Consider the following 16,324-nt stretch of genomic DNA (forward strand, 5'->3'; position numbering starts at 1 on the left):
ATTATATTGACCTTTCAGCCATGCATGGCTAACAATACAGATGTTACAATGATGCGGCACATGTGCACTCATGTTACTGTATCCAATAATATAAAACTAAATATATATTTAGTCTTGGTTGTGTTTTAGTAGACTAGAATTTTTTAAATACAGTCACACTTCAATTATTATACATTATATGTATATATATAGATTATTCGTATTTAGAAATAAGTTCTTGAACTTATTTTTCTTAAAACATAGAACAGTAAATAAAGAAGTAAATCAAACAGTTATCTCTTCTAGTTACGATCCTTTGTACTTGGTTGCTACAGCCTTTTAAAATTTTTCATGTGGAGGATATGAAACCAAATAATTGCACTATAATTTATCAAGCTTAGTAACTAAGATGTATTTGGGTCTAAAAAATATGAAATTTTTAGCAGACTAAAGACAAAACCTACTTCCTGGAAATCTTGATTTGAAAGAAAGAGATGGCATCCAAACATATTAAAAGCCACTAGGGGACATTCTGAGCTTTCAATTGGTTATTCATGTCATGTATAGAAGTAAGTGTATATAAGGGAGCATTTCCAAAAATGGAAAGAGGTGGGTGGGGTGCCACTGTGTTTCTAATTCGTACAAAACTATAGACTTAGTATTTTGACAGCACCATCATCTAATTTGAACCAGTGCTGCATTCAACATGCCATGTGACACACAAAAATCGATGTTTAACTGTTCTTTTTTTTAATATTTACTTTTAAATTAAGAAATTGAGTAAGGTATAATACTAAAATTTAATTAGAATCCACAGTTTGATACCAAACTTATGAATTTATGAAACAATAGTTCAATAAAATTTTGAATGCGAGTCAACAAATGTAATGACATGGCCTTTCACCTGTGACCCATTTGGAAAAGGTTAATCAAAAGTCCATGAAATAATCTAAATTGATAGATTAACTTAACTTCTTCCTGTCACTGGGGATGGGTAATTTTGGTTTTTTATAATATAATGAAGTTAGAGGAAGTAAAAATTTTAGTGATTTGAGTGCATTGAACCATTGTTTTAAACAGTGATTTGTTTTTGCCATAATTTTTACAAAAGTTATTTAAATCTTGCACTGCTAATTTTAATAAATATTGAGTGTCCTGTTTATGTTTAAAGCAGTATAATGTGTACAACTTTGCTTTAAGTTATTTTGGCCTTAGTAAAAAAGCGAAATAATACAGTTTATTCTTTCTCAGAAACTAATTATATAGTTAAATCAGGTTCTTTATAACATTATCATGTCAGTATACTGGATCATACCTTTCATTTCTGTGAGATAAAGATTGATTGTATAAACACGATGCTAAATGAACTTGTCTTTTTTTTTTGAAATGTCTTAGATAATGTGAAAATGAAAATTGTAAGGTAACAATTGTTTTTTGCTGTTATTATTACATACAAGGTGTCACTTAAGTCATTAGACAAGTGGGCGAATATACTTATTCAGTTATAATTTGAAATGGATAAAATTAGTTTTTTTTTACCAATAAATGGTCATGCCTGTATAGATACAGCTCAAAGTGTTTGCTCTCATTGCTTATGCAGTGCTAGGAACAATGGTTGTTGAGGAGATAGTTTAGCAAAGCAGAATGTCTGTACGTTAAGTTTATCAGTTACTTCATGGAAGGTCCTGTGATTATCCCTGTACAAGAGCATAACTTTGATCCTTTCTTTTATTCAAAACTTTGCATTTATAAAGAGTTAGAAAACAATAAAAACACCTTTACACATTTGTGGAGTGACTTTTATGAGACTCTGTATATTGTAATGTGTTTTAAATCAACCCATTAAAAATACTTGTATCATTAGAAACCAAAATTTTTTCAACTTTATTGTATGGAATATGAAGTGTTTTGTACTGTATTGGTTGTCTAGTAAAAGATCAACATGGTAGTGTTTAAGAGTCTGTCGAGTGCCTCACTAAGCAGGACATTATTAACAGAACTGATACAGACTATTTTTTGTTCTGAGTGTAAAATACACTTTGCAACTTCTTATTTATTGTTTTCATACATAAATACTTATATGAAATTATGAAACATCTTTTTGAATTTTAGTATGCACATTATTTCATCTTTTATATTTTTTCATTCACTAGGGTGTGATCCGAATCAATCAAAGGAACTACAATGATGCATTTATCAGTTCACCGGTAATTTTTTCTGTCATGTTTTACGTTTTTCTATTAGTTAAATGAGTGATGCCATAAGCAATAACTAATTATTTTTATTTCATTAAACTTTTGATTTTTTTTTATTTAAAATTAATCTTTTTAAACTTATCTAAAACAAAAAGGTACAAAGAGAGTGTCTGTGTATTTAATAGAAAAGCAAAATTGGGCATCGAAGTAGTCCTAAATAGGAACATAATGTACACCAAGTAATTTAAAGAAATCACATCTTTTCAATAGGTTTTGCTCTTAAAATTGTATTTGCACTACAATGTTTCAATTTCTGGGATGATTGTTGTCAAGTAGACAAAGTGTAGGTTGATAGGCAACATAATAACTTTTCTTTTGTATTTTAAAAAATGATCGACCTTGGAACAGTTGGCTGCCCTACATAACTTCAAATTATATGTATGAATGGTTATTGTTTGTGTCAGAAGTTTGGTTGGATTGAAAATAATCTTAGGAAATGATAATAAGAATATTCAGAAGGGTGCTTAGTAGGATATTTGTTTATATTAGATTTAATTAAAAAGGCTTTTCTAATTCTTCTTTTATTAATGTCTGGTACTTGTTTGAGTATAGTGATGTTTTTTAACTTTTTACTTGTGTGTTCATGCACTACAGAGGAAGGTGTTTTGTGTTCTTTAATCTGTCTGTCTAATTTGCATCCTGTTTCACATGTGTAAAAAGCCTGGTATTTGAATTGTATTTTGTTAATGTTTCCAGGAGAGTTGGGTTTGCTGTGTAGTTTTTGTGGCATGTATTTGATTTTTATTCATGGAATAAACAGGAATGTAGTTGTTATATCAAGTTCATGATTTTCTGCTTAATTTTAATGTTTTGTACAAGAAGAATGGTGCTTGTAATTAGGATCAGTGGGTTTGGATTTGTGTTTCTGTTAATATTGTCTTGTTAGGGTTTTTTGAATTAATTTACATTGTATGTAACTATTTTAGTAGAGAATTGGCAAGTATTAGTGAAACATTGGATTAAATGTAGGATTTCTTGATTTGTGTTTTCGATGGTGCACGAGATATATGCTAGATTTAGGAGGCCTTTTAGTGTGCCTAATTATTGGTAAGTTTCATGATTAGAAAAACTGTTTGTTTATTTTCAACTGTATGTGTTTCTTTTGTGGATTTTTATATTGAAATCTTAAGGGCGTGTGTGATGTTTTATTTAGAAAATTTGTTTTCTTTCTTATTAGTACATTCGATATGATAACATACCCCCTCTCACAAAACAGCTTTCCTCGATTTGTACTGCCCTCTATATGCATAAAACTTTTGCCCATCACTAGCCTTTATACTTCCACTAATCCCCACGTGTTTTCCACGTGGTATAGCTGCATTGTATCATACAAAAAAGCATGCAACAACCCTCCACCAATAGAAGTGTGACACACCCTTCCAGCACAGCTGGCTCTCTCTATGCAGTAGAACCCAATTGTCACTTTTTGGTTTGGCATGACAGTGATCAGTTGACTCTCTCATCCTTTTTTTTTGTTGTTGGTGATGGTGGTGTACAATGTTTTTGAACTTGGAAAAAATTTGAGACTTTAAACACTTCTTCACTAATTTTTTTTATTTTAAAGATCTTTAAAAATCGTCCCTATTTTTCTCCATGTTGGCATATTTGTCTGCTTCTGCTCTTTCACTCCACACATGATTCCTTTGTTGTTGGGACCTCATAGGTAAGGGAGCTCTCTTAACTCCTGCATCTCCCCTACCTCTTTGTGTAATTTATGCATAGCCTCCTTTCTATGACAAACGTTTTTGATGGGGTCTTCGTGACTCTCTGGGGCTGAGATTGGAATCTGCCTATATGCATACTTTCCTTTCCTCTCTAGCTTCTGATTTATCACAACCTTCCCTTGCTCCTGTTCCTGTGTCACAGCCACCTTCTTCATCTCCCTTACCTCTTCATTCCTCATGGGTCGCACCTTCATGGCGTTCTGTTGTTTATCGCTGACCCGCATGATGCCAATGGTACAAGTGACAGTCATGTTGGATCGGGTCCAGTAGGGGTCACATTGCTGCTTTGGATTCTTTAGGTCTTATCAGATGGATTCTCCCTTTGTTTCTTTTCACTACCTCCCCTATTCCCCCTTTTCTGTCTCCTCAGGAACCTCTGTCCAGCCAGAATCTTTCCGAGGCGGTTCAGGATCTTCTACTCAAGGGCACTATGGAAATGATAGTTCCTACTTTTCACATTTTCTATTCCAGTCTTTTTATTGTCCCCAAAAAGACAAGGGATTAGTGTTCTATTATTGATCTCTCCTATATGAACCACTATTTGGAAATTCCTTAGTTTACTATGGAGTCTTTCCTGTCTGTTTGATGGGCTTTTAATTCAGATTTTTGGGTGGCAAAGCTCATCTTGTCAGATGCTTACCTCCATAGTTTCATTTTTCTAATATCATGTCTTTATCTTTATTTCATTCACAGGGACTGTACATATCAGTTTCAGGCTGGCATAAGCTCACTACATTTTTTATCAGGTAGTCAAAGCCTATGCCTGACTTTTTCAATAACAGGGGCTTTGTTTCCATCGTTACATGGATGGCTGGCTAAGTCTAGTTCCTTCACTTTTTGCACTTTCCATTAACTTGCAGTTTCTTCTCAAGAAAACCATATGGGTTGGTTTGGCTGGTTAAGGAGAGAAGTCTGTTCTCACACTGACTAAATACCTCATTCATCTAGGGGTATTCTTCAACTCCCATCTCAATCAGGCCCAGCCTTCTCTCCTCTGACTGTGTTCCTTGGAGCTTATGATTCAAAAGGCACAATCCTCACCTTTTCTTTCTGCATGAGATGTTCTTTCACTCTGTGGGACTTGGGCTTCCTTGGAGGCTCTCATCCCCCTTGGTCTTGCCCACATACAGTCTCTTCAGTGATTCCTTCAGTATCAATGGAACCTCACCAGAGATCCCCTGGAGTACCCAATACCCCTTCATCCTTCCCTCCAGACTGATTTGGCCTGGTGGCTGGACAGGGACAACACAATGGCTGGTGTCCCTTTTCCTCCTCCACGACATGAGGTTCATCTTTTTACTGACACTTCTCTGTTTAGTTGGAGGAGGTGTACTGTGGTGTCTAAGAGATCTCAGGCTGTTGATTGTCAGTCAAGTCAAGTTTCCACATCAATACTCCGAAACTCCTGGCTGTTTGTTGGGCAATGGATCATTTTTTGCTGACTTTGAAGGGCAAAACAACGATGATTCACTCCGACAACTAAACTGTTGTCCCTTACATCACTCAACAAGGGGCATTCACTGTGTCTTCACACTTTGGACATGGAGTTATGGGCTCACAGCCATCACATTTGTTTGCTGGCCTTTAATATCCCAGGTACTTTCAATCTTGTCATGGATTGATTATCTTGTCCTGACAAGGTATTCCCTCAGTCAGGATTGAACACACCTCTACATTTATACCTATCCCCCCCCCCCATCCATCTTCTTCCCAGGGTCTTTTCCATTGTCCATACCACTCAGTGTTTAATCCTTCTAGTGGCTCTGTTCTGGCTAGCTTAACCTTGGTTCCCTCTACTTCTCCCTCTTTAGTTGTCTTCATTGACATACTCCCTTGCCAGATTGGGATCTCACTGTTGTCCTCCATGCCTTTTCTGTACCTCTGTTTGAACCTTTGGCTTCCTGTTCCATATGTCATCTATCCTTGAAAATCTTTTTTCCTCCTCCTGTTAGCTTGTGGACATTGAAGGTTGGATGTGTTTGCCATTGATGTCCCTCACATCCTTTACCACCAAACCTATGTTTACATTTATTCTGATCATGCCTTATTACCAAAAATCTCCACTGCACATGAGGGTAAGGATACCCTCACTACCATATGTCCATTTCACATCTATATTCCCATTCTGCTCCAAATTGTCTTCTGTGTCTAATCAGAGCTCTGAGGTGTTATGTGGCTCCTTTACATAGTTACTGTTTGTTTAAAACACTGGAATCCATCAGTTTCCAGTGACCTTTCTTCTATTACCCCGACTGTTTGGGTTCAGCAACTCATCTGTATAGCCTATTCCTCCTTGTCTCCTAACTCCTGTTGCCTTTTTTTGTGTCTCCACTCATTGGAGGAGATTATCCAAACTGACATGTGGACCACACCTCCTACCTTTGTGTCACATTATCTGCATCATCTGGCAGTTTCCTTCTCAGCCTGATATTGTCTACCTCTTGTTGCCATCCTTCACTCATTGGTTGTGTGTCATTTTCTTCATTATTTCATAATACAGGGGCTTCTTTGCACTTCATTTTTTAGTTTCGAGAGGTGATTGTCAAGGTAACTAATTCTTATATCAGTATTGTGTGACTGTTCCATTGCTGACACTCACTGTGGAGATGGGGTGTTCCACAAGACTGCTTATATGTTGATTGTTTTAGTGTTTTGCTTCATAAATATGTTCATCCTGGACTGTACACTCGTGGACTAACATGAGTAAATCAGAAGGGGGAATGATGCTCTTCCCTGCCGTTTTGTTGATTGTACAAATCAGGTTCAGTCTGCTTTTGAAAATAAGGTTTTGTGGTTACCCATTGCGCTTTATCCAGTGATGTGTTCCTCCAATGCATTCCCCCCCCTCTTCTAGTGGATTACGGGAGTCCTTACCACTTACCAGCACCTAACTGCTGGGGTGGTAGACCATGGAGGATTCCTCCTGAGTGTTTTCAATTCCACTCAGTTGAGAATAGAGCAGTGGTGTTCTGCTGGTGTAGGTGTGTGACTATTTTCTTACTGTGGATCTGATGTATGATTTCAGATGCCATATAGTGTGGACTACATGTTTCTGTCAGATGTCTATATGCAGTTTGCCTCTCTGACTGGAAACCCTCCTTCATACCGTTGCCTGGATTTCGTTTTCCAGGCAACTGATTTTGGTTGGAGCCAGACCAACCAACATATGTCCTCACAGCGAGTGGGCTGGGACCCTCCTCCTACCATAGACTGGATGATACATTCCCAATGGCACATGCTTTTGGACTAGAGTTGACCTTTCATGTTGCATTTCCACCTTCCTATCATTGTCTGGATGATAGTTTCTGAGGGGAATGGTGTTGGTCATGTTGGTTATGTACACGTGATGGCTTGGGTTCTTGGAATAGAATTACTTCTTCTCTTCTTTTTCATGGGTCTGAAGTGATTGGTAGAGAATCCTTCTCCTACCATGGGCTGATTGATCCAATCTTGGTGCTACTGGTTTTGGACTAAAGTTGACCTCCTGCTTGCGGTCTGACACATCCTAACCACGCTACACCAATGACACTTTATCAGATGTACCCCATTTCTTCTCATTTTCGTGACACATTCATTCATCTGGTTAGATGTGGCGTGGTCTCCCATGTATGTGTTTCCTCTCCATTGAGATGTCACACTCCTTGAGTCCTCTTCAGAAGCTTTCTACGCATGATTCATCTAAGTTACTTCTACACTAGTCCCTCCACTGGGACAGTGTGGGATTCTAGCTGTTTTGTGAGAGGAGGTAGGTTATCGTATCCGAAGTTAATATTTTCCTAAACTAAATATATATTTCAAATAGAAACTTACCACTTTTCACACTTCCCACTCATCCTCCCCACTTCAAGTATGTGTTTTTTTGCTTGATCTCAAAGTAAAGATTGAGTTCAGGTATGCTAGAAGGGTGTGTCTCACTCCTATTTGAGGGTTGTTGCATGCTACAACACAGTTATACCACGTGAAAAACGTGGAGATTAATTTGAGTATAAAGGCTAGTGGTGGGCAAAAGTTTTGTTTATATAGAGAGCTGTATAAATCAAGGAAAGCTGTTTTGTGAGATGTGGTAAGTATCTATTGGAAATATATTTTCAGTTTAGGAAAATATTAGCTTTATGTTATGTATGTGTTGGAAAAATAGTTTTGTTCATTTTTGTTTGGGAACCCACAAAAAACATCTGTATATCAAGATCAAAGTGAAGGCTTGTGTAAAGATGTGTTTATGGCATGTTCAGTATAATGTAGGAAGATTGAGTTAATGTACGTGATAGGCGAATATCCATGCTTAGTTCATGTAACTGAAGAAAGTAATTTTAAGAAAACTATACAACAAACCTAATTCCAGGAAACATTTAAAAACAACTGCCCAGCCTCAAGGTGAAACAGGATGCAATTTAGACAAAGAGATAAAAAATGCCAAAGCTATCTCTCTTAGTGCATAAACACAAGTAAAAATAACCTTAATTTTTCCTTAAAAAATGTTACCACGCTAAAACGTGAAACGGCATGTACTTTGACTAAATAAGAACTAGTTTAATATTGCTAAAAACTAGTTACTTTTCATTGTTTAATATATATGTATAGTACATTCATGATGTTAGAAAAACACTTAGGTTCAAGAAGTCTTGATAGAAGTGAATAAAAACCCTATAACCTAAGCGCTTTCGAAAGGTAGACCTTTCTTCTTTAGGGGCAAACTGAAGAAGAAAGGTCCACCTTTTGAAAGCGCTCGAGTTATAGGGTTTTTATTCATATATGTATAATAGGTACTGCTTGTTTGGAACTGGCTCATTTAGTATAATAGGTTGTTTCAGATATTGTTTATTATGCATTATTAGTAGTACTGTTCTTTAATTGATTCTTACATTTGTTATGTTGCAGGTGTTTCTCCTACTGTTACCATTATATCAGTCAGATATATAGAGGCTCAGTCAATATTTTATTAATATATTCTTTTAATGCTTTTTTCATTAAATTTTGACACCCATCCAGCCAGTTAGATACTTATTCTCTAATATTTATGATGGTCCAGCCATTTTAGCACTCCTAATGTTGCCTGTTTTCTTTTACATTTACTTGAAATTGATGGTGTTTCGTCCAGTTGATATTAATACTTTAGTTGTCTATATACAACCAAATATTGAATTGTATTCCACCGTTACTGGTAGCAATACAGTTAAGTATTTATTGTGTAATTCTGATGTTTTCTGTATATTCATTTTGGGTTTTTAATAGTTCAGGCAATTCTGATAGTTCCTAAGTTATCACTGGTGCTAGTCTCTTTGCATTTTATTGCTAACTTTATTTTGTCACATAATTTATAGTCCAGTCAATTTTCCCACTTCTTTACTCGATGTTAACAGTGAACCAGCTATTTTTTGTTTTAGTGTAATTTGTTATTCTTATTAAATGTAGCCTTACCAATGTCCAGTACTTGTCCAATTACCAATGTAGCCATAATTACATTAGTCTAATATACTTTTACTCATAACATGGTATAAAACTATAAATTAGAGACTTCTAGATTTTTTCTTTAATTAAAATGTGGATGTTAATAATCATAAATGTCCTGACAAAAGATCACCAAAAATTAATATTTTAATGAAATAAATGATTAAAGATCTCTTGAATTAATAATTAATATAGATCTGTTGGCTTGACCTTAAATGGCTTTATACTGCTCATGTTTATTCAGTTCCTTTTCAGGCATAATTTCTAATTTGAAATATCATTAGTAAAAATCATTTATTAGTTACATTGAAATAATTAAATTGTACCTTCAGTACACTAGCTTTATAACATACTTTTGGGGGATTAGTAATTCACAGAGTAATATGTTTTGGTGGAAAAAAAAGTGTCTTTCTGGTGATAACTTAATTGTATGCCTAGCGTTTATTAATATCCGAGTTGTTGTCAGGTTTATTCAGTAGAGTTAAAGAAATCTGTGGTTGTTTTGTTTTGCTCTTGACTTGTTAAGATATCTTATGATCAAGGATGGACAGATGGACATATATATCAGTGGGATGCGAGACCGAAATCGAGCCCTCAATGGAGATGTGGTGGTGGTGAAATTAAATCCACAAGAAGAGTGGAAGGTAGGTCAGAAAAGTTTTCAAAAGAATAAACTTTGAATATTTGAAAACCAGATGACTTCAAGCCATTTTGTTTTGATAAATATGCTATTCAAATATTTAGTGACAAGATACTCAAACATAATATTTTCTGTAAAACTAGAGGAAGACTGTCAAGATCAGTGACCAAATGTCAGTAAGTCTATCAAAGTTAGCATCCAAGTAGTGTCACGTAGAAATATTTATGTAAAAAGTTTTCACACCAATTTTAGGTCAGAAAATATAAAAAGGATTTGATCATCAAGCATGTAACACATTATCAGTAGCAACTTGTAGAATAAAGTATTTGAAAATAAATTAATATGTTATAAAATAACAGTGTATAAGGAAATTTCAGAAATTGCCGCTTTCAGATTTTTAAGATAAAGTTGATGCAAAGAGTTATTATGTTTCAAACACAAATTAAAATAGAAAAGAAGTATTTTATTTATATCCATGCTTACAAAAAAGTAAAAAAAACATTAATTCTTAAGATGTGGGTGGGGGTTAAAGTCTGAATGTTGTGACTTTTTTTACAGAGGTACATTTAGAACTTAATTAAACTACTTTATTATCAATGAATTCAACATAAAAATGCAGTTTACAATTTAAGTTTCAATGTAATAAAAGTTTTAATTCTTTTATTTCTAAAGAAAATATATAAGTAAATTCTCAGATTTCACTTCTATGTATCATATGACATTTCTTTGCTCTTAATTGCCCATTTGAGAATTTCTCTCCATCCCTATATTATTTTCTAATATACCGAGGACTTCCACACGTAAACATTAGATGTCCCCAAGTTAAAATGAAAATTTATAGCATCCATTCTTGCTTTAATGAGTTATATGTCATAAGATGAAACTCATATGTCACACACCTCCTAGCATGTGCTTTTTTTTTAAATGTGAATAATTCTCACTGACATTTGCTGTTGAATTATAAATAACAAATGCAAAGAGAATTTTATTTTACTGCTTTCCTTACGAGATCAGCTTGTTCTTACAATTGGTTTTGAGTTTTTCTGTGTCAGTTTCATAACTTTCTATTGCAGAGATTACCTCAACAAAAGTAAGGATATTATTTAAATACACCTATAGCTTAGTTAGGAAACCAGTTAAGTTATAATAGTGTTAGGACTTTTTTGTACGTGTTAATATTTTATGTTTTAAATTGTATATTTAAAATAGATAAAAATTAAGTACTAAAAATACACCTACAGAAAAAAATATGTTAACTTTCATTGAGACTTTGAGAGTAAAAAAGTACAGTCCCATTATATAAGTACTACATTTCTTGTACTTTATGTATATATTTTATTTATTGTTATAAAAGTAACCAAAATGTATGACTTAGAAAATGATTAGGTTAGGTTAGAAAAATTAACTGAAATAATACTTCACAGCATGAGCATGTATTTCGAGTGCATCATGTTGGAATGTGACAGCATGCTGGTAACTTGATACTGTGTTTACACAAAGTTTCCCTGCTGTGATAATTCGCTTAAGCACTAACCTAAGTGGCAGTAAAACAGTAAATCTAAGTGACTGGGAGATTTGAATATAGGAAGAAACTGGGAAAATAAAAAACAAACAACATATTCGAAAAGGGAAAAAAAAATCACCTTTTATTGTAGCTTTAGGAAAACTCGGTATCTCTTCCAAATTAAAATCGGACACTGAGCTTTTCTGAAAGCTATTAAAACTACTCTTTCTTTGAATTTTTTTTGTGTATGTATGTGTATTTTTCTTCAGTGTTTTCACATGTTAAATAGGTTTTAAATACTTATGTTTTAGTCAATTTGTTTTGGACAAACAGTAATCTGGATTTAAATGTAAGCTGTTTCCTTCACAGAAGTGTCTCCTTGTTTGCATTTAGGTACAGATAACTAAAGAATTGTAAAAATAGATAAGTATTATGATTCATAATTACAATTGTTTTTAGTTTTCCAACCTTGATATATCCTTGACATTAAATTATTTGTACCTAATTTTCACTTAGATTTTATGGGACAGTTTAAACAATTTCCAACAAAAGAATGCAGTGCAGGTTTTTTTAAAAGGCAAGGGTGAAGAGTCTCATCCTTCTAATGACAGAGATTTAAACAAGAAAAAGATTCCACCTTGCTCAGATAAATCAGAAACATTTACTTACTCTAGTACTTGTATAAAAGACAATTCGGTGCTACTTCAAGAAGTGGAACTTCAAACTCATTGTAGTGGTCCTACCCATTCAACAAACCAAGAATGTGATGACTTTAATTCAGAAAGTAATTGGGAAGCAGGTTGGACAACAAGTATTGGACAGTGGAGGGAGTCAGATACTTTGGAAATCCTGGGAGTTGACAAGTTCTTTGAACAAGTACAACAACTGGAGAAGCAGAAGAAGCAAAAGAATAAGAACCAACGTAAGAAAAACAGGAACAAGTACAAACAGAAAAATGCTTGCTGTGTTGTTGCACCACATGAATTATTAAAAGAAGACATTGGTTTTGACCATTGGGAATCTACCACAGTTTCCTCACTAGAAAACATAGATTCTTCAAGAGTGTTTCAGGATACTTCTTGCTGTCAAGTAGAAATGTCTAGTACTATGGATTCTTTTAGTTCAAGAATCTTTCATGACACTTTGGATGAACAAACTAAATCAGATTTCAAACAGTTAAAGGGAGAACAAACTGGGTGTTCCAGTGAAGATCATGTTCCTTGTGACACTTGGACAACTGATGCAGGCAGTGCTGAAAGCTATAGTGTTGTGATATCACCAGAACAGCTTCTTGACTTAACTGAGTTAGAAAACTTCCAGTTGCCTAAAAGAATAGATAGTGACAGTGAAGAAGATGGTGAAATAGGATTAGACCAAGATAGTAGCAGCATAGGTGTAGGTGGCATAGCTGTTGCTCCTGAAGACTTGAGTCCTGATGATGATCTGAGGTCTTTGAGTGGAGAGAGTATATCCAGTCTGGAACAAACTTTAGAAGATGCTGATTTCCTAGCAAGTTGTCAGGATGCTAGAAACAACAATATTAGTTCACCATTTAATAACATTCAAGATAATGATCAACCTGTTATAGAAACCAGTAGTTCCTCAGGAACTTGCCAGCAGTCTAAAGACAGTTGTAATGAACCCAGTGATAGAGATGAGAGCTTGAGTTTTACCAATATTGACACAGTAATCATTAAGTCTGCAGACACCAAGCTTGATGTTTCTTGTAAGTCTGTAACATCATCAGGATCCACAGATCTTGTGAAAGAAAAGAAAAAATTGAGGAACAGAAAAAAGAAGAAGCACAATAAAAATGTAGTGGAACACTTGGACAAAAGTGACACAAAAATATGTGAACTGAACAACTCACTTTCAGAACCAGTAAAGTGTGATGGTCTGGCTGAAGAAACTGCTGTGAAGACTGTTAATAAACATTGTCATAAAAAACAATTCAAAAAGTTTGATATGACACAGTGTGGAAATTTAACTGTGTATGATATCATGAAGACTCCTGGATGGGAAAAATTTGTTCAGAAAACTGGCAAGGTAAGTGAAATAAATATAAAACATTTAATATATTTTCACTGTATAGTTGAACAGATATTCTGCTACATGTACACTGTGATATGTTTGTAAGAAGTAATACTCATGCAATTGGTATTATACTGTATTTAATAATACATTGTTGATTAACCCATGTAGAAATCTATAAAAGTGTTAAGTATTTAAGGGTATATATTTTAGTGTTTTTGACATTGTCCGGTATTTTTTTTCATGACATACTGATTAAGATATACAATATGTTTAGGTTATACATCTTTTATTTTTTCTGATACTTAACTATTATATGGATTTTCAACCAGTTCTATGTTTTAAGTATTTATAATTTTTTATTACATAATATTTTTTTTTTCCCTTTTACTACAGGTTTACACTATCAATTAAGCAATGTTATTGAGTTTGAAATTTGTTATTTGCAAGAAACAGTATATAACTGTTTAGCTTACAATAAAACATTTTAACCATAGTTAGTGTTAAGTCACCACTTGAAAAAGGTTTTGAAACAACCTTCTTTTATCAAGTTATCTAGGCATTTCCTAACATACTTTATGTAAAAAACCTGTTTTTCCAATTTCCTTAAACATCTGTTGAACTGAACTATCTTGTTCACCATACACTTTTTTGTTCAATTTACCTTTCACAAAAAGTGCGAGTAATGAAGCACAAATACAGTAGAGCACCGATTATCTGGACTAATTAATACCAAGGGTGATCCGGATAATTGGACATTATTAAAAAATTTATATCTTAAACATATATTTTACAATATTATTAATACATATACAGTACAGTACAATACGTACAAATAAAAAAGCATTTAAGGTATACCTAAGAAATGATTCCATTTACCTGTGTAATATGGACTCTAAACAACTGAGTACAAATTTGTACTCTATTGTAATTTATTTATGGCAAGAACTGAGTGATTGACAGCTACTTCATAGAAGTTATAGAAAGATGTGTAAAACAATTTTGGCTTTTAAAAAAAAATAAGGTGGGAACATTTTTTGATCATCTTATTAGTATTTATCTGTAGTTAAAGTTCACAGATGAAAAGTAAACACAAGGAAAATGCCCCTTTTTTGACATTCTTATAATTAGAATGGAATATTAATTGCTGTTGTATAACAAAAACCAAATAATGCTGAAAAGTATGTAGATTTTATTTCACATCAATCTAATTCCCAAAAATTTAATATTAAACAAAATAAACTACCTAATAACCACAATTTAAACCCTGTTGCAACCACTGTAATTCCATACAGTTAGAATAATATATGGTTTTAAGATAAATAAATAATATAGTGTTAAATAATTATTGCCCCAATTCTGATGTTTTGTGACATAATTAAAAAATTGATGAAAAAGTACACTTAATCCAGTTTATACCATAAAAGTTGTTGCCAAATAATTTGTTAATATACATGTCTCAACCATTCCAATGTGTGTTGTATCACAGCTATCCTGAAAGCCCTGATATGAGGCAAAAGGCCTCATCAGTACTAGATATAGAAGTTATAGTGTGGTTTATATATTATTATTATTATATATACTTCTTTACTTTTTACTCGTATGTTCTTATAAATATTTAGATTAGTTTATCAAAGTCAGGAAACTTTATGCATAACTTTTTGATACAATTTAAATATTCCATTTACTCTGAAAATTTGCATAAGTAACGTTTACAAAATGTCACGTGAAAATTAAACGGAATAATGCTATGATCAGACAGGTCAGTCTTTAAATTAATAAATATAATAGCATAAAAGTGATATTCATTATGGACATTTGAATTCATCAGGTTTAACAAATATTGTTACAGAAAACCATAAGCCACATTGAACAAATAGTAAAATTATAGCAACTAATAGAAGTAAATGTCTACATATCTTTCATGTTGAGACACAGACCATATGAACAGGCACTAGCATTACTATGCCAATTAATATATGTTGAAATACATAGCAGAGTTTTAGCTTTTGCTCTTGTGCTTCAGTAATATGGTTTGATAGATATAGTTAGTTTCATTTATTAGTTTGACTGTGTAATTCAAAATTACTAGTTAATGTTTTTCTTCTTACATACAAACAATATTTTGGATATGCTTTGTCAGGTTCTTATGTATATCGATGGGCAGGATTCTTTATAGTAGGTGTCTGTGACTAATTGACAATAAACAAACAGCACACAGTCCACATGTTTTAAAATAATGTATTAAAACAAGTCAAATGTGTGTGTGTGTGTGTGTGTGTATATATATATATATATATATATATATATATATACAAATGTTCATTACACAGTTAATCACCACAGTTGTATCCAGAACTTTAAATAATCGTCTCTTTTTGTCAAAGTCCACACAGGCTGGTTCAATTACTGTAGAACACAATTGACAAAACAAATTATTCTTCTCTACTCTGTTACAATACAATCTGCAATAATTTCACTTTAGAAGTTGCCACTATACGTCCTTATGCCTAAACCTACAAACACACAGTCTAAATGTGTCTATCTATTTAACTTTGTCTTACTTCACTTACTTACTTACTTTTTTGTATATATGTTTTGTCTGACTGAGGCGTAGAACTTTCTACAAACTACGAGATGTTATGATGTAAAGATACTCACTCAAAGCAATGAGAAAAATTCAGAAGGTTTGAGCAACATGTCGTCAATTCACAATAACTGAACTACACAACTATGCCTTTAC

General features: G+C 33.5%; 1 protein-coding gene across 4 annotated transcripts in view; it reads left to right on the forward strand.

The window, feature by feature from the left end:
- LOC106460666 (DIS3-like exonuclease 2) overlaps window positions 1–16,324 on the forward strand; it is an 80,890-nt gene that overhangs the window by 25,004 nt on the left and 39,562 nt on the right. For all 4 annotated transcript variants that reach the window (XM_022387428.1, XM_013920392.2, XM_022387427.1 and 1 more), the window contains exons 5-7: window positions 2,133–2,186; window positions 9,949–10,050; window positions 12,067–13,596. In XM_022387428.1, coding sequence (XP_022243136.1) covers window positions 2,133–2,186; window positions 9,949–10,050; window positions 12,067–13,596 — 1,686 coding nt within the window. The remainder of the gene's footprint in view (window positions 1–2,132; window positions 2,187–9,948; window positions 10,051–12,066; window positions 13,597–16,324) is intronic.

This window comes from Limulus polyphemus, unplaced genomic scaffold (assembly GCF_000517525.1).
Source record: "Limulus polyphemus unplaced genomic scaffold, Limulus_polyphemus-2.1.2 Scaffold812, whole genome shotgun sequence".
Classification (NCBI taxonomy): Eukaryota; Metazoa; Arthropoda; class Merostomata; order Xiphosura; family Limulidae; genus Limulus; species Limulus polyphemus.